At 42.5% G+C, this 24,492-nt stretch overlaps 1 protein-coding gene across 8 annotated transcripts in view; it reads left to right on the plus strand.

Moving 5' to 3' along the window:
* The first annotated feature begins 566 nt into the window (after positions 1-566).
* FAM120A (family with sequence similarity 120 member A) overlaps positions 567-24,492 on the plus strand; it is a 116,747-nt gene continuing 92,821 nt past the window's right edge. For all 8 annotated transcript variants that reach the window (XM_081523761.1, XM_081523786.1, XM_081523772.1 and 5 more), the window contains exons 1-2: positions 567-1,243; positions 23,413-23,659. In XM_081523761.1, coding sequence (XP_081379887.1) covers positions 770-1,243; positions 23,413-23,659 — 721 coding nt within the window. In that variant the 5' untranslated portion in view covers positions 567-769. The remainder of the gene's footprint in view (positions 1,244-23,412; positions 23,660-24,492) is intronic.

Below are 24,492 nucleotides of genomic sequence, written 5' to 3' on the forward strand. Positions count from 1 at the left end.
CCTTGGGGACGAAACAGGGCCTCTTCGGAATAACGGGACCCGGGGAAGAAGATGGGGCTTCCTTAGGGTGACTGACTTCCGAGATGAGGCTTCTTTCAGGGTAACCAGATCCGTAGGTCCGAACGCGGGCTCCTTGAAGTGACCAGTTCCGATCGTGGACGGGGACAGGGCTGCCTGACCGGCTTCCGGGGATAAGGCCGTCCCGGGCTGACCAGATTCTGGAGCCGGGGATGTGGTCCTCGGTGACCAGCTCTGGGAGACCAGGGAGGGGACGAGATGAAGCTACCGCCCCGACACCTCCTGGGAATTCGCGCAGGCACAGCTGCGTCGCTTGGGCCCGAGAGCTCCTTTCCCTGGGCTGGGCCTCGCGGACTCTGCCAGGGCTGGGACCGAAGTTCGGAGCCGGAGTCCGAGTCCTGGGCCGCTGGGCACCAGCCCCTCTTCTGGTTACCAGCCCCTCAGTTCGCAGCACCGCCTCTTCCGCCCCTTCCGCCGGCCCGCGTACGTCAGCTGGCGCCGCCCCGCCCCGCCGCAGCCCGCCCGCCCGCGCGAGGCCGCCTCAGCTTGGCCTGGGCCTGGAGCGGCGCACGGCGCAGGTCCCTCCCCGCCATGGCCCTGGGAGGCGGCAGCACATGGCGGCCGCAGCGGCCATGAGCGCGCCCGCGGCTCGGCCCGGCCCCCCCTAGAGCCCGCCGCCCCGGCCCCGGCCCGAGCCACGGCCCCGCCGCCCCCGGCCCCGCCGCCCCGCCGCCCCGCGCCCGCCGCCGCCATGGGCGTGCAGGGCTTCCAGGACTACATCGAGAAGCACTGCCCGAGCGCCGTGGTGCCGGTGGAGCTGCAGAAGCTGGCCCGGGGCAGCCTGGTGGGCGGCGGGCGGCAGCGGCCCCCGCACACGCCGCTGCGCTTGTTGGTGGACGCCGACAACTGCCTGCATCGTCTCTACGGCGGCTTCTACACCGACTGGGTGAGCGGCGGCCAGTGGAACCACATGCTCGGCTACCTGGCCGCGCTTGCCAAGGCCTGCTTCGGCGGCAACATCGAGCTCTTCGTCTTCTTCAACGGCGCGCTTGAGAAGGCGCGGCTGCACGAGTGGGTCAAGCGGCAGGGCAACGAGCGCCAGACGGCGCAGCAGATCGTCAGCCATGTCCAGAACAAGGGCACCCCGCCGCCCAAGGTCTGGTTCCTGCCTCCCGTCTGCATGGCGCACTGCATCCGCCTGGCGCTCATCCGCTTCCACGTCAAGGTGCGGCCAGCCGGGCGGACAGGCGGACTGGGGTCCGCGTGGGCCGGGGGCGGGGTTGGAGACCAGGGCCGGGCATAGGTCTGCGTGAATTTAAGGGGTCACTTGAATTTAAGGGAGGGTGGGTCGGGGTTGGACTGGAGTTTGGGGGACCAGGGATGGGCCAGGCATCTGGGCCTGAGTCCGGGTTTGGGGTCTGGGGCCAGGGTCCAGGCCTGGGTCGGAGTCTGGAATTCGGTTGGAGTCTGAGTCTGGGCTCCGGGCAGGCTAGGGTCTGAAATTGGAGCTGGGTCGGGTTTGGGGGTCTGGGCGCGGGGGACCGCAGGCGCCTCTCCCCTCCAGGTCTGACCTGCTGCAAAATGGACGCGCCGCCTCGAGCCCGGCCGTCTGCGAGTGCCCGGGGTCTGGGAACCTCGGCTGCTCCAGGCCGGCCGAGAACCGTAGGACCAGCGGATAGCTGCAAGCTTGGAAGGTGCAGTGCCACTCGCTGAGATCCCGAGTATTCCTCCACACTTTGAAGCAGGCATATTACTAACCTGAACTTTTATGAGACGCTGGTTTTCGATTTTGGAAGGCTTGAACAGCAACAGGTTTTTTGTGGGAGCAAGTGGGCTAGATGGAGACAGGAAGGAGTCTCCAGCCACTGAGGGTGCATAGAAGGTCTGCCTACTGCTGTCACCCCGGTTCGACCTGGGCAAGTGTGTGAAGTTGGCTTTCTCTTGAGAACGCAGGGCTGGGTCCAGGTTCCCGGTAAGGTAACAGTTTTTAGAGAAATTGTCGGATTTTTGTGTGTTGGTTTTCAAAGAATCATATAGTTTGACATGATGGAATATTGTCAGTGCTATGATTTAGTCTGCGTGAAAAAGTCTTTGGTTCTGTGTGTCTGATGTGAAAAGAGTAGTCCAGAGTCAGGCAAAGTCAGTGAAGCAGTTTCCAGGATTTATTTCTCTCTGCACAATAAGAACTCCACCACTTTGGGCTGTGCACTCAGGTAATCAGAGCTTTGGCTGTCCAGCATTCTGCTGTCCTTTTGGCAGAGTGCTCCTCCCTGAACTCAGGCCAAGGAGTGCTTCAGGACCTAGCAGCCAGGGCAGAGATAACATGCAAACCAGTGACCCTTGACTTGAGTTTTGATTGCTTCGTTTTCCATTGTTCTTCCTTTACAATTCTTGGAGGGGGAGCTGTTTTATTTTTCTGACTTTGGCCACTCTGCCTTCCAATGTGTTTGTCATTCCTTTATTTATGCTTGAACTGTGCTTGATCCCAAAGTTTCTGAAATTCGAACTTCCTGACTGCTCTTGCCTATGCTGAGATGGTGGTGGTTAAGCCTAAAGTGATAGCGGAAGTCCCACCCCGATCCTAATGCAATTGGTGACAGGGTTTCTAAGTCTGCGGGTCGAGGCTGCTGGAAGAGCTGCGATTGGTCTGTGAATATGGCAGAGACTTAGCCTGCGTCCCTGGGGAAGATCGGGTGAGAGCAAGGGACTGCTGCTGGCATTTTCTGCCCTGGAGCCTGGGCTCTCTGAGAAGTTAAGAGGGTGTAATTCCCCGGTGTGGTCCACCTTCAGAAGATGCTTAGAGTGTTAACACTTTTGTATTATGCAGAGATGGAAACTACTTACTACTGAAAAGACGATGAGCTTTTTAGTCAAATGGCTTTCAAAGGAACATCATAAATTTTACTTAGGATTAGATTCAGTGTTTGTACATGGTCTCTATCTTTTGAAAGAACTGCTATATACTTTTTTATTTGTAGAATTTCTTGATATTTCTCTTTGCGCCCCTATAAATGTCTCACCTGCTAGGTGCTTAGAATTTTGACCAATGTGTGAGTAAGTAGGAAACTAGAATTAACATCATTACTTCCACTTAGGTTTCTGGACTCAAGATATAATTGAGTGTATAATCACTTGGCTTTAGATAAACTTTGAATTCCTGATATAGAATCATAATGTTAATTTTACAGTTTAATATAGTAGTGACTCAGTTCCCTGGTGTACGCTTACCAGGCAAGCTCACCTTTTTGGAAAAAGCCTAAGAAATTTAGCTACTAAAAATTTGTTAGCAGCCAAATGAGAGGTCAGGAAGTTTTGGTATAGTGATCCAAAAAGAAAAAAAAACAACTTTGTTTCCTCATTGAAGAATCAACTTTTCTCCCTTGTAGACTGCCCTCTCATTTTCAGATGTAATTCTGATAAGTTTAGTTGCCTGTTTCTAAACTCAGCTTGAGAAAAGGGTGCAGAGGAAAGTCTGGCATAAGCAAGCTCACCATTAATAGCAAGAAGTGACACTTTACAAGGGAGAAGATAGAAAATGCTATAAAAAGTACACATAATTCTGGGGCTCCTTTAGAAACAAAACAACCCTATGTACTTCAGTAGCCCCTGAGGGGTAGTATGGTTTACTCTATGAAGATGGTTTGGGGGAAAATATATGTTCAGCATTCTCTAAGGAAGTGAAGCAGCATATACTGTTTTTTAGAAAAATGCCTATGAAAATGGTTAAGTGAATTAAAACCATGATGGCATATCACTACATACTTGTTAGAATGGCTAAAATAAGTAATTCCGGCAATGCCAGAATGCTGGCAAGAATGCCGAGCAACTGGAATCGTCCCACATGGCTGGTGGGAATGCAAGATGGTATGCCACCCCGAAAAATAGTTCCCTTAGTTTCTTATAAGATGGGTTTACCATATGATCCAGCAGTTGTAATCCTGGGTATTTTCCTAATGAAACTATTATTCACAGAAAAACTATACTTGATTGGTCATAGTAGTTTTGTTCATAATAGCTCAAACTGGAAACAACCAAAATATCCTTTAATAGGTAAATAGTTAAGCTATGGTACCGTGCAATACTACTTAGCAGTAAAAAGGGAGAAACTACTGATAACACACAAGGAAGCCAGGCTCAAAAGGTATGATTCTATTTATGTGACACTCTCTTGCAGATAAGGCTGGAGATGGGGACCAGATGGCAGTTTACATGAAGGTGTGAATATAAAGGGACAATAGGAGGGAGCTTTTTGAAGTGATGAACTGTTCTGTAGCCTGATGGTTATGGTGGTAGCATGTTTTAAAATTGTAGAACTATACATCAAAAGTGCTATGCTATGCTAAGTCGCTTCAGTTGTGTCCGACTCTATGCGACCCCATAGACGGCAGCTCACCAGGCTCTGCCGTCCCTAGGATTCTCCAGGCAAGAATACTGGAGTGGGTTGCCATTTCTTTCTCCAGTGCATGAAAGGGAAAAGTGAAAGTGAAGTCGCTCAGTCGTGTCCGACTCTTAGCGACCCCATGGACTGTAGCCTACCAGGCTCCTCCGTCCATGGGATTTTCCAGGCAAGAGTACTGGAGTGGGGTGCCATTGCCTTCTCCGATACATCAAAAGTAAATAAAAGTTAATTTTATTGTATAATTTTTTTTAATAAAAAGATTAAGTAAAAGTTGGCAAAGCAATTTACACAAGCATCTCACCATATATAATGTTGGGCATATGAAGCATTTTTCTTGTAAAAGTCTACTATTGTATTGGCCTTCTCCAGGGTTCTGTAAACTGGCAGAAAGGCTTAATTTCCTGTCAGCTTTGCTTTGATAAATCTTTTTTGGCTTAGAAGAGTATGTCTTCACTAGAGTAATAATTGTATTTCTTTAACCATTAGAAGTTGGCCCACACATCAGCTAATTTTGTTCAGGTCATTAAACTGCCTGGCCTGAATTTGGCTTCTGTTCCTTACTAGGAGCATTTCCTCTTGTGTGCCTTGAGTCATCATAACCTTTGAAACTTAGTGAGGACTGATGTTTACTTAAAAATCTTGGTGGCATTAATTCCCTGGAACTTTCCTAAATGTTTCTGCCTCAAGACTTGTGGTGGTGTTGGTGTGCAGGTTTATAATGAAGTCCTTGTGTATTCACTGAGATCTCACATAAAGCAAAGCTGGTGTTTTAAGTCACTGGAAGAATGTGAGATTAGACTGTGGCCTGAGATCCTGTGGTGATGATCTTTCTTTGTGTACTTGATGGGGTTAGAGGGGCTACTCTGTAGGGTGCCAGTTCCCTGCTAGGTTCTCTGTCCTGGTGCTGTCTCATTTAGCCCTCAGTGTTTTGTTGCCAGTTTTATATGGCAAGAAGTGGGATTGCTGACTGAGCAGTGTCTGGGGAAAGGTAACCTCTTTAAGAGGGAAGTAGTGTGCTGAAGTCAAAGTTCAGTTTCATTGTGTAAGAATGCTATAGGGGTGTGCCTACCTGCAGTTCACTCTCAGGTCAGATCTGATAGCAAAAATGCTTTTGCTAGGTAGCACAGTTTCTATCCAGGAGACACTGAAAACTAGCGATATACTTTTATTCTTAAAGATCACTAACTGATCAGGGAATACTTAGAATTCTAAATTGACCACATTATAAGTAAAACCAGCCATCCATTTAAAATACTCATTTAAAAATTTTATCTTCAAGTGTGCCAGTTTGGTGACTGGTTTATTTCATTTAGCCTAATGTCTTCAAGGTTCATCCATATTATAACACTGTGTCAGAATTTCCTTCCTTTTTTCTGTCTGAATAATACTCTGTTGTATGGATGAACCACATTCACTTTATGGATTCTTGGGTTACTTCCCCTTTTGGCTATTGTGAAATAGCCAGATGAATAGCACTAATGAATAGTGCTCCTGTGAACATGGTTGTGCAAAAATCTTTTGGGAGTCCCTGTTTTCAGTTCTTTGGGATATGTACCTAGGAGTGGAATTGCTGGATCATTTGGTTTCTCTATGTTTAATTTCTCAAGGAATCACCATACTGTTTTCCACAGCAGCTCCCTATGTATATTTTATATATCATATATTATCATAGTAGTTTTAGTTTTAACATTAATGTGATCACTACATTATTCAGCAATTTGCTTTCTTTATATAAAAAGTCTTTTCATGTCTATACTTACAGTTCTGATTCTTTTTAATGTCATTGTGTTCCATAATTTATCCATCTCCTACAAATGGTATGACACATATACTTGGTGGATCCAAGAGTGTGCACATTTTAAAAGCCTTACAAGACTATAGAGGCAACTTTGCCAGACCTTGAGATTTTTTCAAGGAAGTCAGAAATCCAGATTTTTATTTGAAATCATCCCATTTAAAAAAACACCTTTGAGCCAAGCAAAATGGACTCCAGGTTAGATTCGACTCTTAAGACACCAATTTGTGACTTAAGCACTGATATTTCTCAATAGTTACCACCCATTTCTAAATCTCCCCACTTTGGGCCTTTTTTACGATTAAAGTTAGACTTATCAAAGCCCACTGCCTCTTCTTTTCTGCCTTGTTGAACTCTTTTTGTTTATCAAAGCACTTCCATTTCCTGGAGTTACTGAAATATAACTTTCCATAAATGCCATAATTCTCTGGAACTTTTCTGTTTTATTGTTGTTTAGTTTCTAAGTTGTGTCCAACTCTTTTGCAACCTGATGAACTGTAGCCCACCAGGCTCCTCTGTCCATGTAATTTCAATTTCCCAAGAATACTGGAGTGGAGTTGCCATTTCCTTCTCCAGGGGATCTTCCCAACCTAGGGATTGAACCCACATCTCCTGCGTTGCAGGAAGATTCTTTACCACTGAGCCACCAGGGAAGTCTGTATGTGCATAGTATCAACCTCAAAAGAGATAATACTGGGGATTATGAGAAGAGTATAGAACAGAGAGGGCTTCCCTGGTGGCTCAGTGGCAAAGAATTGTGGGTTCAGTCCCTGGGTTGGGAAGATCCTCTGCAGAAGGACATGGCAACCCACCCCAGTATTCTTGCCTAGGAAATCCCATGGACAGAGGAGCCTGGCGGGTTACAGTCCATGGGGGTCTCAAAAGAGTTGGGAACGATTTAGCAATTAAAAACAAAGCTATGCACATACTCTTTCAGCTTTTGACAGATTCCAGTGCACCGTTTTACTGTTCTCAAAGACTTGAGCAGCTAGTTTAGCTAGTTTTATATACTTAGAGATTATTTCTACAGTATCCCATTCAACACACAAAGTATTTTCACCTCTCATCTGGCCTCCTGGTGGCTCAGAGGTTAAAGCGTCTGCCTCCAACGGGGGAGACCTGGGTTCGATCCCTGGGTCGGGAAGATCCCCTGGAGAAGGAAATGGCAAACCACTCCAGTATTCTTGCCTGGAGAATCCCATGGACAGAGGAGCCTGGCAGGCTACAGTCCACGGGGTCGCAAAGAGTCGGACACGACTGAGCGACTTTCCTTTCTTTCCTTTTCTGGCCTCAGATTACTCACCTCTAGTGGCTGTTGTAATTTCACTTTAGCTACCCTAGAGTTTGTTCCCCATGATTATCAGGAAGAATGATAAGACTTCAAATGGCATGTCCCCCCTAGAATCTGACCGCTGCTGATGTATCTTTTAATTCTTTTTTCACTTTCCACAATTTTCTCTTCTCCTGGTCTGTTCTGGTTTCACTTTTAGCCGTAACTGGTTTGAACCTCATGGTCACCCACTTCAAAGTTACATTTAACCACCCTAGAATCATCTTTGGCATTTTTATCATTCCATCCTCCACTCCCTGCAGTATGACACGTCAGTTCTAGCCCAGCAGCCTCTCACACTTCACTTCCTCATTTCTAGTATCCCCAACATGTGAACTCACCAAATTTACCGAAAAGGCGTAAGTGCCTTGCAAACACCCAAATTATTGGGTGTTTATTGGCATTTAGAAAAGTTGACACAGAATAAAACAGAATAAAAAGTGGAATGCAAGACATGTACCAAGGGTAAATATCATTATATTAAATTGTGTCTTTACTGTGGGTGGTAGTCTGGATTGCCTCTGGATCTGACCGGGCCCCCACGCCTGGTGTCAGCAGTGGGACTCGTCTTACACACGGTGTCAGGGCAGGCTGCAGGGTCGTCAGGTGAGTCACTCTTCTGGCAACGACTAGAGCAGAACCCTTAATCCAAACTTACTATTTAGGCTTTTAGACCCTCCTGCAATCTGAATCCATTCTACCTTCTATCATATTCACAATTCTTCTATTATACTTTTAAAATGCTCCCAGCCAGACTGTTCACTGTTTGCTAGCTGCTGATGTTGCTCCGTCTTGTCCCTGTTTCCAGAAACCAGAAACCTTTTGCTTGTTAGAATTTTACTTCTACCACAAAGCCCATCTCAAAAGCTTTATTATAGCTACCTGTGTATGTATCTCTCCCACTAACTATAAGCTACTTGAGACTGGGGACTAATTTTACTCCTCATGTATGTTTAGTGTAGGCATTCAGCTTGTTAATCTTACATTTGCCTTGTTCTATTTATATAGGCAGACAAATGTAATTATTTTCTTTTAAAACCTGGATCAATGGCCATTAAGTAAGATTTATTTTCTCACCTTAAATTTCTCATACTCTCTTTTCTGACTTGTTCCCAATGATGATTCACTCTCCCTTTAGCAAATATTGAGTGCCTGTTATAGGCCAGGCATGGAGGAGTGAATATAACAGAAAAGAATGGAATCCTTTAAGGAGTTTAATGGAAGCTGGGGCTCCTTTACATCATTTTCCCCAGTCAGTGTTTGGAACTTTCTTTGATGCCACAGGACAGTCTGTTTAGTCAGTGAAGAGTAGTGAGTGGTTCTCAACTGGGGCTGGGGACTGGTGGTTTTGACAATGTCTAGAGACATTTTTGATTGTCACAACTGAAGGCATTTCAGCTGCAGGCTAGGGATGCTGCTAAATGTTCTACAATGCACAGTTCAGCCCCACAGTAAAGAATTACCCATTCCCAAATATCAGCAGTGCCAGTGCTAGGAAATCCTGGTGATAACAAGTCAGAGAATTCTAGGCTTTGGGCCTTAGAAAAGCCATATAAATGTTTGCAACAGGAAGAGAAGTAATTAAAAAGAATTGCAACTTAGTTTTCTAAATAAGATACATACATATATATATACCTTCTCTCTAATACATTTCTAGACCCACAGTGCTCTTCATTTTGTTTTATACAATGAGAATTCATACAGTGGACAGAAATTAATTAAAAGATACTACACATTCTAGTCTTAGTAAGAAATTGGCCCCCAACTAAAATAAATAAATTAAAAAAAAAGAAAAAATAAATAAAGCATGCTTCCATAAAATATTAAAAAAAAAAAAACAAATTGACCACAGGAATAAATGCCTCGTAATATGAACAGGAGTTACTTTTTTTAAAAAATTGAGATGTAGTGGACATACAGCATTATATTAGTTTCAGGTGCATAGCATAATGATTCATTATATTTATATATTTTGAAATGATCACCACAGTAAGTCTAGTTAACTTTCATCACCATACATAGTTATACTTTTTTTTTTCTTACGATGAGAATTTTTAAGCCCTCTCAGCAACTTTCAAGTGTACTGTGCTTAGTCTCTCAGTGGTGTCCGACTCTTTGCAACCCCATGGACTGTATGTAGCCCGCCAGGCTCCTGTGTTCATGGGGATTCTCCAGGCAAGAATACTGGAGTGTGTTGCCATGCCCTCCTCCAAATAGAGCTGACACTTGAATAGCACAAGTTTGAACAGTGCAGCTCCACTTTTATGTGGATTTTTTTCAACAGCAAATATTACAGTCCTACAACCAAATATGTGGTTGGTTGAATCAGTGAATGCAGAACCATGGATGGAAGACTGACTATAAAGTTATACACAGATTTTTGACTGTGTGGAGGATTGGTGCCCGTAAACACCTCCTTCCCATTTGTTCAGGGTCAGCTGTAACTGGAAGTTTGTACCTTTTGATTTCCTTTACCCATTTTCTCGACCCTTGCCCTAAGAAAGTGATACTTTAGGATTTGAAAAGTTAGATAGATTTTCCAGTGGGTTTATAGAAAGAATTTTATAAACAGAACAATTAAATGTAAATGAATCAGAGTTCAGATAGAAATACTCTAAAATCCTGCAAATATCTATATAGCTGACATCGTGTTTTTTTTTTTTTACTTATGTTTATGTTTCCTCGAAGAGTCTGACACAACTTAGTGCCTAACAACAATATTTTCTCTAGAAAGTAAGTCCTTTGATGGATGACCACCATTACTCAGTCCCCTTTGCGAGACAGTGATAGCAGAAAGATGGTAAAAAGTTTGTGTTCAAACCCAGAGTCTTGTCATTTCCACAGATAAGTAGTCTCAGCTTGGTTACCTGGTGCAGAGGCTTTATCTTTGAGTAAACCCTTTATGCTGCTTAATTTAGGAGTCGTGTTGAAGAATAAAAGGGGTGACTGCTTAGAGTAATTGGCTGAAGTTAGCCATCATTTCTCCCTTCTTATACATGACTTCTATCAAACATTGTTTCTAGGCATCTTAGAACTAGTGTAGAGTTGAGCTTGGCACACTGATTTATCTGCAAAGGTGATGGTGAATCTGTGAAATTAAGGGTCTGTGATCTAGAAGTGTGTTTCTTTTGTACCCTGGTTACTTGCCTCCCACTTGTCTCTGGAATAAATTTATTTCTTTGGAAAAATCGAAGCTACCCTGTTGATATTAGGCTAAATATTGTAGGAGATATAGTGAAAGGGGTATTACTGGAGGGTTGAGTTTTCATGGCTTTGGAGTGTATTGTTCATCTTCATGAGCAGGAGTGCCAGCCAGTCCAGACAGGGAATGCCTCACTTGACTGCTTGGATAAGCATAGGCTCCATGGGTTTTCAGTCTCCTGTACCTGTGTGGGGGCTTCCCCCGTGGCTCAGAAAGTAAAGAATCTGCCTGCAGTTTAGGAGACCCGGATTCGATCCCTGAGTTGGGAGGATTCCCCTGGAGAAGGGAACGGCTCCCCACTCCAGTATACTTGCCTGGAGAATTCCAAGGACAGAGGAGCCTGGTGGAGTATCATCCATGGGGTTGCAAAGAGTTGGACATGACTGAGTTACTTAACACTTTCACTTGCACTCCTGTGAACCATGCCTGTGTACTTATGTGAGCCATAAAATTTTTAAATAAAAGAGTTTGCAAGTGTCACCCCCTTGAAATAGATTGCATCAATCTGAGATTCGTTTTTCTAAATTCCAAAACTTGAATTTTGATGTTCTGGAACTGGATTTTTAAAAAGAATAGTATTGCTAGGAGTTCACTGAATCATTAGATTAATATAGTAGGCTGAATAAACACTGAATACAAATGATGTTGGTGTTTCTACACTGCTTTTATCATTTTATTTATTTTAAAAATTTATGAAGTTTAACTTGCATTTCTTTTATGACATTCACTCTAATTTTTTTTTTTAAGGAGAGAAAGAAAACAGTTTTATTATTGAATAAGCATTGAAACAGATTGCAGTTGCATCACAGACAACATGCTAAAGAGATTGCAAAGAAGAAATCTCACCCTTTTATGTAAGCTGGCAGATATAATACATTACATATATATTGTCATTACTCAAAGGAAAGGTAAAACTTCTTTTGACAAGTAGGAAGTTATGTCTTGGCACCAAGTGCCTAGGTTTCCTGAGAAGACAGGGAGATGGGGTGCCACTGTCTTTTTATTATTGTGTATTTTTGTTTTTTAAATTGTGATAACCTATATACATAACAAAAGTTTTACCATTTTAACTATTTTTAAATGGAATTAAGCTTAATGGAATTAAGTACAATCTTCCCTTGGGTATATGCAGATGACCAGTTCCAGGATCCCCCTCAGATAACAAAATCCAAAGATGCTCAAATCCCTGATATAAAATGACATAGTACAGTGAGTGTAGTCAGCCCTCCATATCAGCGGATGCAAAACCACTTTCACACTGTCTTGTGATCGTCACTACCATCATTCTTCAGAACTTTCTCATCTTTCCCAAGTGAAACTGTCCTCGCTGAGCACTAACTCCCCACTCCCCTCTGCCAGCCTCTGGCAGCCACCATTTTACTTTCTTATCTCCATGAATCGGACTACCTCATATGAGTGGGATCACACAGAATTAATTTTTTTAACTGCATTTATTTCACGGAGCATAATGTCCTTGAGGTTCATTGTATTGTAGCATTTGTCAGAATTTCCTTCCTTTTTGATGCTGAATAATAATTTGTTGTGTGGATAGACCCCATTTTGCTTATATGTTCATCTGTCAGTGGACACTTAATTTGCTTCTACCTCTTGGCTATCATGAATAATGTTGCTGTGAAAATGGGGGTGCAAATATCTGTTTGAATCCTTGCCTTCAATTCTTTTGAGTATATGCCCACAAATGGAATTGCTGGTTCATATGATTTTATATTTTGAGATCTGTTATACCATTTTCCTTAGCAACTGCATCATTTTACATTTCCACCAGCAGCGTGTGAGGGTTCAGGTGTTTCCAAATACTCGCCAACACTTGCTTACTCCTTTTTTTTTTTATAGTAGCCATCTTAATTTGTGTGAAATGGTATCTCATTGTGGTTTTGATGTACATTTCCCTAATGAAGTTGAGAATCTTTTCATGTGCCACTCCCTTATTTTAAAAGAAATTGCTTTTCCTTGCTTTTAAGACCACTGTAAACAATTCTTATAGAATAACCAAGAGCTGTATAAGGTAAAAAACTTTGTTCAGCCACAATTTCCTGAGGAGGAGAGATTTACTTTCAGAGACATTGCTAACGTATGTCATGACACAGAAATTGCTCTTTTAAACAACAGTAAAATCTTCCACCAAATTGGCATTGACTTTCATGTTCTCACTTTTCAGCTCTACTTGTTCAGTTCAGTCACTCAGTCGTGTCCGACTCTTTGCGACCCCATGGATTGCACCACACCAGGCCTCCCTGTCCACCACCAACACCCGGAGTTTACTCAAACTCATGTCCATTGAGTCGTGATGCCATCCAGCCATCTCATCCTCTGTCATCCCCTTCTCCTCCCACCTTCAATCTTTCCCAGCATCAGGGTCTTTTCCAATGAATCAGTTCTTGCCATCAGGTGGCCAGAGTATTGGAGTTTCAGCTTCAACATCAGTCCTTCCAATGAACATTCAGGACTGATTTCCTTTAGGATGGACTGGTTGGATCTCCTCGCAGCCCAAGGGACTCTCAAGAGTCTCCTCCAACACCACAGTTCGAAAGCATCAATTCTTCAGCGCTCAGCTTTCTTTATAGTTCAACTCTTACATCCATACATGACTACTGGGAAAACATAGCTTTGACTAGACGAACCTTTATTGGCAGAATAATGTTTCTGGTTTTTAATATGCTGTCTAGGTTGGTCATAGCTTTTCTTCCAGGGAGCAAGCGTCTTTTAATTTCATGGCTGCAGTCACCATCTGCAGTGATTTTGGAGCCAAAGAAAATAAAGTCTCTCACTGTTTCCTTTGTTTCCCTATCTATTTGCTGTGAAGTGGTGGGACCAGATGCCATGATCTTAGTTTTCTGAATGTTGAGCTTTAAGCCAACTTTTTCACTCTTCTCTTTCACTTTCATCAAGAGGCTCTTTAGTTCTTCGCTTTCTGCCGTAAGGGTAGTGTCATCTGCATATCTGAGGTTATTGATATTTCTCCCGTCAATCTTAATTCCAGACTGTGCTTCATCCAGTCCAGCATTTTGATGTACTCTGCATATAAGTTAAATAAGCAGGGTGACAGTATGCAGCCTTGATGTACTTCTTTCCCGATTTGGAACCAGTCTGTTGTTCCATGTCCAGTTCTAACTGTTGCTTCCTGACCTGCATACAAGTTTCTCAGGAGGCAGGTCAGGTGCTCTGGTATTCCCATCTCTTTCAGAATTTTCCACAGTTTGTTGTGATCCACACAGTCAAAGGCTTTGGCTTAGTCAGTAAAGCAGAAATAGATGTTTTTCTGGAACTCTCTTGCTTTTTCTATGATCCAGAAGATGTTGGCAGTTTGATCTCGGGTTCCTCTGCCTTTTCTAAAACCAGCTTGAACATCTGGAAGTTCTCAGTTCACGTACCGTTGAAGCCTGTCTTGGAGAATTTTGAGCATTACTTTGCTAGCATGTGAGATGAGTGCAATTGTGTGGTAGTTTGAACATTCTTTGGCATTGCCTTTCTTAGGGATTGGAACGAAAACTGAACTTTTCCAGTCCTGTGGCCACTGCTGAATTTTCCAAATTTGCTGGCATATAGAGTGCAGCACTTCAACAGCATCATCTTTTAGGATTTGAAATAGCTCAACTGGAATTCCATCACCTGCACCAGCTTTGTTGGTAGTGATGCTTCCTAAGGCCCACTTTACTTTGCATTCCAGGATGTCTGGCTCTAGGTGAGTGATCACACCATCGTGGTTATCTGGGTCATTAAGGTCTTTTTTTGTATAGTTCTCTGTATTCTTGTCACCTCTTCTTAATCTCTCCTGCTTCTGTTTTGTCCATACCATTTCTGTCCTTTATTGTGCCCTACTTTGCATGAAATGTTCCCTTGGTATCTAATTTTCTTGAAGAGACCTCTAGTCTTTCCCATTCTATTGTTTTCCTCTATTTCTTTGCATTGATCACTGAAGAAGGCTTTCTTATCTCTCCTTGCTATTCTTTGGAACTCTGCTTTCAAATGGGTATATCTTTCCTTTTCTTCTTTGCCTTTAACTTCTCTTTTTTTCTCAGCTATATGCAAGGCCTCCTCAGACAGCCATTTTGCCTTTTGCATTTCTTTTTCTTGGGGATGGTCTTGATCCCTGCCTCATGTACGGTTCCACAAACCTTCATCCATAGTTCTTCAGGCACTCTTGTCTATCAGATCTAATCCCTTAAATCTATTTGTCACTTCCACTGTATAGGTCAAACCTGAATGGTTTAGTGGTTTTCCCTACTTTCTTTGATTTAAGTCTGAATTAGCAATAAGGAGTTCATGATCTGAGCCACAGTCAGCTCCCAGTCTTGTTTTTGCTGACTGTATAGAGCCTTTCCATATTTGGCTGCAAAGAATATGATCAGTCTGATTTTGTTATTGACCATCTGGTGTTGTCCATGTGTAGAGTCTTCTCTTGTGTTGTTGGAAGACAGTGTTTGCTCTGATCTGTGCGTTCCCTTGGTAAAACTCTGATAGCCTTTGCCCTTCTTCATTTTGTACTCCAAGGCCACATTTGCCTGTTACTCCAGGTATCTCTTGACTTCCTACTTTTGCATTCCGGTCCTGTATAATAAAAAGGACATCTTTTTTGGGTGTTAGTTCCTGAAGGTCTTGTAAGTCTTCATAGAATTGTTCAACTTCATCTTCAGCATTAGTGTTTGGGGCATAGACTTAGATTTCTGTGATGTTGAATGGTTTGCCTTGGAAACGAACCAAGATCATTCTGTCATTTTTGAGATTGCAACCATTTTGAGTACTGCATTTTGGACTCTTCTGTTGACTATGAGGGCTACTCCTTTCCTTCTAAGGGATTCTTGTCCACAGCTGTAGATATAATGATCATGTGAAGTAAATTCACCCATTCCCATCCACTTTAGTTCACTGATTCCTAAAATGTCGATATTCACTCTTGCCATCTCCTGCTTGACCACTTCTAACTTACCTTGATTCATGGACCTAACATTCCAGGTTCCGAAGTCACATCCACAACTGGGTGTTGTTTTTGTTTTTGCTCCATCTCTTCATTCTTTCTAGAGTTATCTCTCCTCTCTTCTCCAGGAGCATATTGGGCACCTACTGACCTGGGGAGTTCATCTTTCAGTGTCCTATCTTTTTGCTTTTTCATGCTGTTCATGGGGTTCTCAAGGCAAGAATACTGAAGTGGTTTGCCATTCCCTTCTCCAATGGACCACGTTTTGTCAGAACTCTCCACCGTGACCCATCCGTCTTGAGTGGCTCTACGTGGCATGTCTCATAGTTTCATTGAATTAGACAAGGCTGTGGTCTGTGTGATCAGTTTAGCTGGTTTTCTGTGATTGTGGTTTTCATTCTGTCTGACCTCTGATGGATAAGGATAAGAGGCTTATGGAAACTTCCTGATGGGATAGACTGACTGAGGGGGAAACTGGGTCTTCTGAAACAGCTCTACATGAGTAGGTAGTAAATAGCCTGAGTAAGTCTTACCCATCTAAAACCTAGCATCTAGAAGTCTTTGGATAAAGGTCAGAGCCTGATTTTTTTTTTAAATCAGAATTTAGCTCAACTTATATCCTCTTCTGTTCAGGTTAAGTTACATCTTCTAAATCTGGCAGTTGGTTGGAGGATGTGTCACGTTATTCCCTGAGCTTCTGAAAATTATTCTAAAGAAGAACCACATAGGATCTTTTTTTCTTTGTGTCAGAAAATCTGTCTTAGAACTCATAGTGTTTTAGGTCCTGCATGAAAAGCATGAACAAGCAGATCCTTTCTCACAGAGCTTACTAAAAGTAAATAGTAGCTGACATTTGTTGAGTGCTTATTTTTATGAATGATTCTGAGCTGTTTCCATGTAGTAACTCATTTAATCATCACGGCTACCCTCTAAGGTAGGGGAGTACTATTATTTTTACAGATGAAGAAATGGAAGTACAGAAAGTAAGTAGTGGAGTTCACCTACCTGGTGTCAGAGATACAAAACCTCACTGTACAAGTGCTTCTTCACTGGAGATTAGGAGTAAGTAACAGTGTTACTTTTTCATTCTTATTGGACTTTCCCCATAGCTGCTTTCAGCGTTAATAAATAAATAACATTTGCAAAGTAAGCTTGAGAATTCTTTAATCATTATTCTTTGTAAAAAATAGTGAATTTAAAAAAAAAAAAAAAAAAAAAAAAAAAAAAAAATAGTGAATTTTTGATATATCTGTCTTTTTAATAATGAAAATTAAAACTATTAAGATAAAAAGATTTACTTAAGATTCTGTGATATAGTAGCATAAAGTTACCCCTAGCTAAATATAAAGTACTTCATTGGGACCAAAAATAGCCCGCTTTGCCAGCTACTGAAGATCTTCAACATGGATTGTATACACTGTGTTTCTTGGTGACACTGTGTTTCTGGGTGGAGAGGTGAGGTGAGATGTTTGTTGGTTCCCAGCCTGGTTGTGATGCCAAAACCTGTATCAAGAGTCAACATTGAATGCTCTATGCTGTGTACACAGGAGCTCCAGGGTTTCACACCCTTGATCTGGAGTCGTGTTTTGATGCAGTGGTGATGGCAGCCATGGCAAAATCAGTCAAGGCCTAGTATCTTTTAAGGTGATGGGTGGTCTTTGGTTCCTAGCCTGGAGTTTTCTGTAAAAAGGCTATGTATAATTCCAAGTCTGGCTCACTCTCACAGGAGGCCTTAACCCCTTCTTTATCACCTGTAAGTAGGCAGGTCTCAAGGCTTAGTTTTTTAGCTTGCTGTATACTCTTTGGGAGTTCAAATTGAAATAATCTTCCCAACATTGTATTTGATAGTGTTTACTCATTTCTAAAATAAGAATTAAGAACTAGACACACCATGTTCATTAAGCATCATGTGCCCAGTCTGAGTCAGGAGCTGGAAGGCTAGGGAAGTGGAGAAACAGAACACAGGGAAAGGGATAGAGTAGATGAGATGGGAAACAGGAGTGGAAGATGGTTCAGACCAGAAGAAAGACACACTCAAAGGAAAAAGAACAACTGATACCTGTTAGAACCTGATTCTCAGAAGCTTAACCTCTAGAATTTAATTTTTATTTTTAATTAAATAACTGCCTCTCAGGTTTTGTTTTGATACAACCCAGGCATTTTCCTATTCTCACCCACACCTTGCATTGAGTCGTCTTTTCATCCCATCCAGTTCTCTGCCCCAGATTCTTTACCAGGTTATTTGATGTGAGTCTTGAAGAATTGTTCACTGGACCTCTTACAGGTATTCTTGGTTGTTGGATTTTATCCATCCATTCATAGGTTTATGCCATCTGTGTTGGGCTTTTCTGCTTCCCTCAGTTAGACTGTCTGCGGAGAGTTACGTTTTCATATGATAGACTCTTGGAGACTTTGCCTTTCATGCCGTTCAGTGCTTTGTTCACCTGATGAAATAGTTTAAAACAGTCCCCCAGTGTCTTGCAGACTTTTTTTTTTCTTTTTAAAATAAACTTGCTTGGGAATAATTTTGGTTTATAGAAAAGTTGCAAAAATGGTACAGAGAGTTCCTAAGTATCCTTCACTCAGCTTCCATACATGTTAACATCCTATGAATTAATACAAGTATTAAAACTAAAAAAATTAGCATTGGTACCTCAGATATGCAGATGATGCCACTCTAATGGCAGAAAGCAAAAAGGAACTAAGAGCCTCTTGATGAGGGTGAAAGAGAAGAGTGAGAAAGCTGGCTTAAAACTCAACATTCAAAAAACCAAGATCATGGCATCCGGTCCCATCACTTCATGGCAAATAGATGGGGAAAAAGTAGAAACAGTGGCAGATTTTATTTTCTTGGGCTCCAAAATCACTGGATGGTGACTGCAGCCATGAAGTTAAAAGATGCTTGTTCCTTGGAAGAAAAGCTATGACAGACCTAGATAGTGTATTACAAATCAGAGACATCACTTTGCTGACAAAGGTCTGTATAGTCAAAGCTATGGTTTTTCCAGTAGTCATGTATGGATGTGAGAGTTGGACCATGAAGAAGGCTGAGCACTGAAGAATTGATGCTTTCTTATTGTGGTGCTGGAGAAGAAACTTGAGAGCCTCTTGGATTGCAAGGAGATCAAACCAGTCAATCCTAAAGGAAATCAACCTTAAATATTCATTGGAAGGCCTGATGCAGAAGCTCTAATACTTTGGCCACCTGACGTGAAGAGCCGACTCATTGGAGAAGACCCTGATGCTGGGAAAGATTGAGGGCAGGAGAAGAGGGCAACAGAGGAGGAGATGGTTAGATGGCATCATCAACTCAGTGGACATGAGTTTGAACAAATGCTGGGAAATAGTGAAGGACAGGGAAGCCTGGCATGCTACAGTTCATGGGGTCACAAAGAGTCAGACGTGACTTAGTGACTGAACAACAACAAATTATGTATTTCATTCAGATTTCTTCCATTTTCCACCTGTATCCATTTTGGATTCCCTGTTGCCTTTAGGCATCTTGTCTCTTGTAGTGACCTCTGGCTTCTGCTTGTCTCTGTGTGACCTCAGCACTTTTGGAGAATTGATCAGGGATTTTGTAGGCTGGCCTCCAATTTGAGCTGTCTGATGTTTTCTTGTGATTTGGGGAGAATGCTCCAGGGATGCAGTGCCCTCCTTCTGTATAGTGGTATTTACGGGGCATCTGCTCAGTGTCATGTCTGTTGTCCTCTTTGCTGGTTTGGTTCTTTGGAGGCTATCATAAAGTGCAGCATACATTCAAAGGGAGGGGTGGGGGTAAACGGCACCTGTTGGGAAGGGGTTTTACATTACTATTTGAATTCTTCTGGGGGGAAGATTTGTCTCTTTTTTTCCCCCTTTATTTCATGTATTTGTATCAGTATCGACTCGTGTTCATTGTGCACTTTGGTTATACCCACCACTACGATATTTATTTTGTAGCACAGATTGTTTCAGCTTTGGTCATTGGGCATCTTTCAGGTGGGCTTTTATGTGCTGCTGACATACCCCATCCTTTGTTTTGTGAACACTACCTTCCTTCCTGGCACCACAAGGTAGATGTTCCAGGCTCATCTTGGACTTCTCTGCCCTGGCATTACCCACTTTTTCCCCAAAGGCTCTGGTCCCTTTTAGTGGAGAATGGTATTTGGAAACCTGATTGGAGTATAGATGTTCTTTCTCCTGGAGTGCCGCTGCTTCTTGGCTCTCTGCTGACAGATAGGAGATGTATGTGTGTGTTTATAGACCAGCTCACGTGTACATGCTTACCTCTGATGATTTCTGTAACTGTCTGTGTTGTCATCTGTGGATGTCTCCATGGCTAGCTGAACACCACAGGAGCATGCTAGCCTCCTCCCTTTGCACATTTGTAACCCCATTCTCTGACAAGGAGACACCCAGATCATCTCCTGTCCATTTACCCCAACTTCACACATGTGAAAATGATTGCAGAGCTGTTCACCTGCACTTCTGTGACAGACAGTTTATAATACAGTTCAGTACATTTGTCAGTTTGCATCTGGCCTAGCATTCCTGACTGCTGGCTAATTTTTTTTACATTGTGCATATTAAAGTTTATTCTCTATATGAGGTGTACAGTGATGTGCGCTTGTGCAAATGCAGAGTCATGTTGTATTCATCAACCAGATTCTTTCATTTAGGTGTTTTGTGAGGTTTTTATTTCCCTAATTGAGTAACTGTTAGACCATACTTCATTGTTCATTTACTAAAAAGGATTTAATGTTTAATGTTCTGTACTCAGTCATGTCTGACCCTTTGCAACCCCATGGACTATAGCCTGCCAGGCTCCTCTCTCCATGGGATTATCCTGTCTAGAATACTGGAGTGGGTTGCTATTTCCTACTTCAGGGGATCTTCCTGACCCAGGGATCTAACCTGCGTCTCCTGCATTGGCAGGCAGATTCTTTACCACTGAGCCACTAGGGAAGTTTGCATTTCTGTTACCCTGTGGCTCTTTAATGCCGTGTAGCGTTTCCTCAGATAAAGGCATAATAGATGTTAACTAGTAGGGAAGAATACTAGAATTTTAGAAGGTGAAAGAACCTTGAAGATTCATGAATTTTACTTTCCTTACCAGATAGGTTGGGCATCAAGCCAGAACTGGAACCTAGACTGTTTGGTTTTCCTCCCCATCACTCACGGTACTTGAAATAGGAAAGATGAACAGGATGAAAGATGAGCAAAGGGCATAGATTGCTTGACCTTGCTTTATTATTGTTATTATTTATTGAAGTACAGTTGATTGGCTTCCCTGATAGCCCAGTTGGTAAAGAATCCACCTGCAATGCAGGAGATCCTGGTTCGATTCCTGGGTTGGAACGATCTGCTGGAGGAGGGATAGGCTACCCACTCCAGTATTCTTGGGCTTCCCTTGTGGCTCAGCTGGTAAAGAATCTTCCTGCAATGCGGGAGACGTGGGTTCGATCCCTGGGTTGGGAAGGTCCCTAGAGAAGGGAACGGCTGGCTACCCACTCCAGTATTCTGGCCTGGAGGATTCCATGGACTGTATGGTCCATGGGGTGGCAAAGAGTCGGACAAGACTGAGAGACTTTCACTTGATTTACAACGTTGTGTTAGTTTCTGGTGTACGGCAAAGTGATTGAGTTATATACCTTGCTTTAGATTTGAAGTCTGTGTTTACTTAAGGGTGGGATTCCTTTATCTCTTGTTTTAGAAGATTAATTGGTCTTCCCTGGTGGCTCAGACGGTAAAGAATCCTCCTGCAATGCAGGAGACCTGGGTTTGATCCCTGGGTCGGGAAGATCCCCTTGAGAAGGGAATGGCTAGAGAATTCTATGGATAGAGGAGCCTGGCGGGCTACAGTCTGTGGGGTTGCAAAGAGTCGGACACAACTGAGCAGATTCCTTTATCTTTTGTTTTAGGAGATTAATTCTAGCAGACAACTATTTGTTTCATGTTAGATGTGCTTTGGGAGAGGATTAAGATATTTAATCAAATGAACTTATAAAACAGAAACAGATTCACAGACTTAGAGAACAAATTTATGGTTGCAGGGGAAAGGAGGAGGATGGGGTAAAAGATACTTAAGGAGTTTGGGATTTCAGTTTCCCAGAAGAATAGGTTAATAAACTCTCTTGCAAAACATACATTATACACTGACTCAACTCATACCTTTAATTCTGCCCCATCTGGTGGCTCAGTGGTAAAGAATCTGCCTGCCAGAGGAGGAGACACAGGTTCAAATCCTGGGTTGGGAAGATTCCCTGGGGAAGGGAGTGGCTACCCACTCCAGTATTCTTGCCTGGGAAATCCCATGGGCAGAGGAGCCTGGGAGGCTATAGTCCATGGGGTCAAAAAGAGTCAGAGTCGGACATTACTTAGCACCTATGTAACAACAATCTCCTTTACAGGATATCTGATTCTATGAAGCAAGCAGCCATGCTGCCTTTTCTAGATGTCCTATGAGGGGAGTGGAGCAAGGGAATGGTAACTTACAGTTCAAAAACCTCTTAGGAGATTGTGCAGACTTAATGTTAAAGATGTCTGGAAAACAGGAATCACTGGTGATTTTTAAATGCCTTAAGACATTGCTGTAAATATAAAATTCTACATAATAAAGTGATTTGAGGTATAGAGAGCATGGACTTGAAGGTTATCATTTCTAGATGTACCTGGCCTGATTTTAGAATTTTTTAAATTATAGTTTTCTGTACTCTCACATCCATATGAGACTACTGGAAAAACCATAGCTTTGACTAGACGGACCTTTGTTGGCAAAGAAATGTGAGAATTGGACCATAAAGAAAGCTGAGCACCAAAGAATTGATGCTTTTGAACTGTGGTGTTGGAGGAGACTCTTGAGAGTCCCTTGAACTGCAAGGAGATCAAACAAGTCAGTCCTAAAGGAAATCAGTCCTGAATATTCATTGGAAGGACTGATGCTGAAGCTGAAGCTCCAGTACTTTGGCCACCTGATGGGAAGAACTGACTCATTAGAAAAGACCCTGATGCTGGGAAAGATTGAAGGCAGGAGGAGAAAGGGTTGACAGAGGATGAGATGGTTGGATGGCATCACCGACTCGATGGACACGAGTTTGAGCAAGCTCCGGGAGTTGATGATGGACAGGGAAGCCTGGCATGCTGCAGTCAATGGGGTCGCAAAGAGTCAGATACAACTGAACTGAACACATGTTCATTCTTATTATCCCGTACACTCAGTGCTTCAGGATCTGTATTAACTAGTAGACAGATAGGTGATGGATAATACTTGGCTTTCATTTTTGTTTAGAAAATCCTTGTGATTATTTCAACTATTTGCTATGATCTTCTTTGAAGAAATTATTTTGGTTTCACTGAGAGTGGCTGACTTCTCCCTTTGTCTCCTTCCTTCTCACTTCATTTTCCTCCTCTGTCTTCCCCTTCTCCCCACCCCTACCTTCCTTCAAAATACTGTCATAGGGGCCACCTGGTGTTGTATATTTTTAAATAGGGTGATCTTCGAATTTGATAAGAATTGAAAATTAATCTGCGGTATGGTTGGGATCATAAGTTACTGACCAGAGATATTTCTCACTGAAATTCTTATTTGAGCAAAGTGCCTCATACTTTATTATGGCAGTTTTGACTTATTTGGCTCTCTCACATATCTTCCATATCTGGCAGTTGCAGATTCTGTACAAATATGTCTGCATATTGAGCACATGCTGCGGTGGTACTGACCTCTGATGAAGTGCTCTTCTTACTTGCACAGGTTGCACAGAGCATCGAGGACCATCATCAAGAAGTGATCGGTTTCTGCAGAGAAAACGGCTTCCATGGCTTGGTTGCATACGACTCTGATTATGCACTGTGCAACATCCCCTATTACTTCAGTGCCCACGCCCTAAAACTGAGCCGGAATGGGAAGAGTCTCACCACGAGCCAATATCTGATGCATGAGGTTGCCAAGCAGCTGGACCTGAACCCAAACCGCTTCCCTATCTTTGCCGCTCTGTTAGGTAAGTGGCAGTGTTAAAGCTCTCTCATTTAGTGAAAAAGTTCTGTGTATCAGGAACATCCTGATTTTTTTTTTTTAATTTCAGTGCTAAAATATTTTGGATTGTGTCTTAAATTTTAAAAAACCAGGGAATGGGCTCCTCTTCAGTAACATTCTTTACTCATGATTTTTTGCTGATAATGTGCTTCTTTTGTTCTTAAGTGTTTGTTTATGTATTGTTTTGTCTAGGCCAATAAACTAATTTTGGGGAAAAAATGTTCTTAAAGTTTGGGGGAAATAACATTTAAAAATCACAAATGCTAATACATTCTCACTGTGAAAAACATTGAAACCTTTGACACAAATTATAGAAGAAAATTTGCTGTGAAGTTAGCACTGTTCTGTGTTCCCCTCGTTTTCAGGATTCTCACTACTTTAAAAGGAAAACAACAGAAATAAACTATCCTACGTTTGTTTCCAAAGGCTTCATCTTAAGTAAATGTATAAATATCTTTAAAAACTCCCTTGGAGGAATTCTTTACGCTGAATATCTAGAAAGGATGAAATCTTGTTTTAACTAAGATTTTATATATAAATTTTTCTCTTTAAAGTAACTTGGTTATAGGTAATCCATTTAATTATCACTTTATGTCTGTAGTTTATAGTTATTTCTTTCTTTTCTGTCAGCTTCCCTTTCTTGTGCTTGGAATGTGCATGTCTCTTAGCTACTTGAGTATCTGGCTCTAGTTTGCTGAGAATTTGTAAAAATTGTGTCCACAGTATAAGTAAATGTGTTCTGAGCAAGACCCTTCTGTGAGTAAAACCCAAGAACTTCAGTAATGAGGTTGAGAGCTG

This window comes from Giraffa tippelskirchi, chromosome 1, assembly GCF_054371585.1.
Source record: "Giraffa tippelskirchi isolate mGirTip1 chromosome 1, T2T-mGirTip1v1.2.pri, whole genome shotgun sequence".
Classification (NCBI taxonomy): Eukaryota; Metazoa; Chordata; class Mammalia; order Artiodactyla; family Giraffidae; genus Giraffa; species Giraffa tippelskirchi.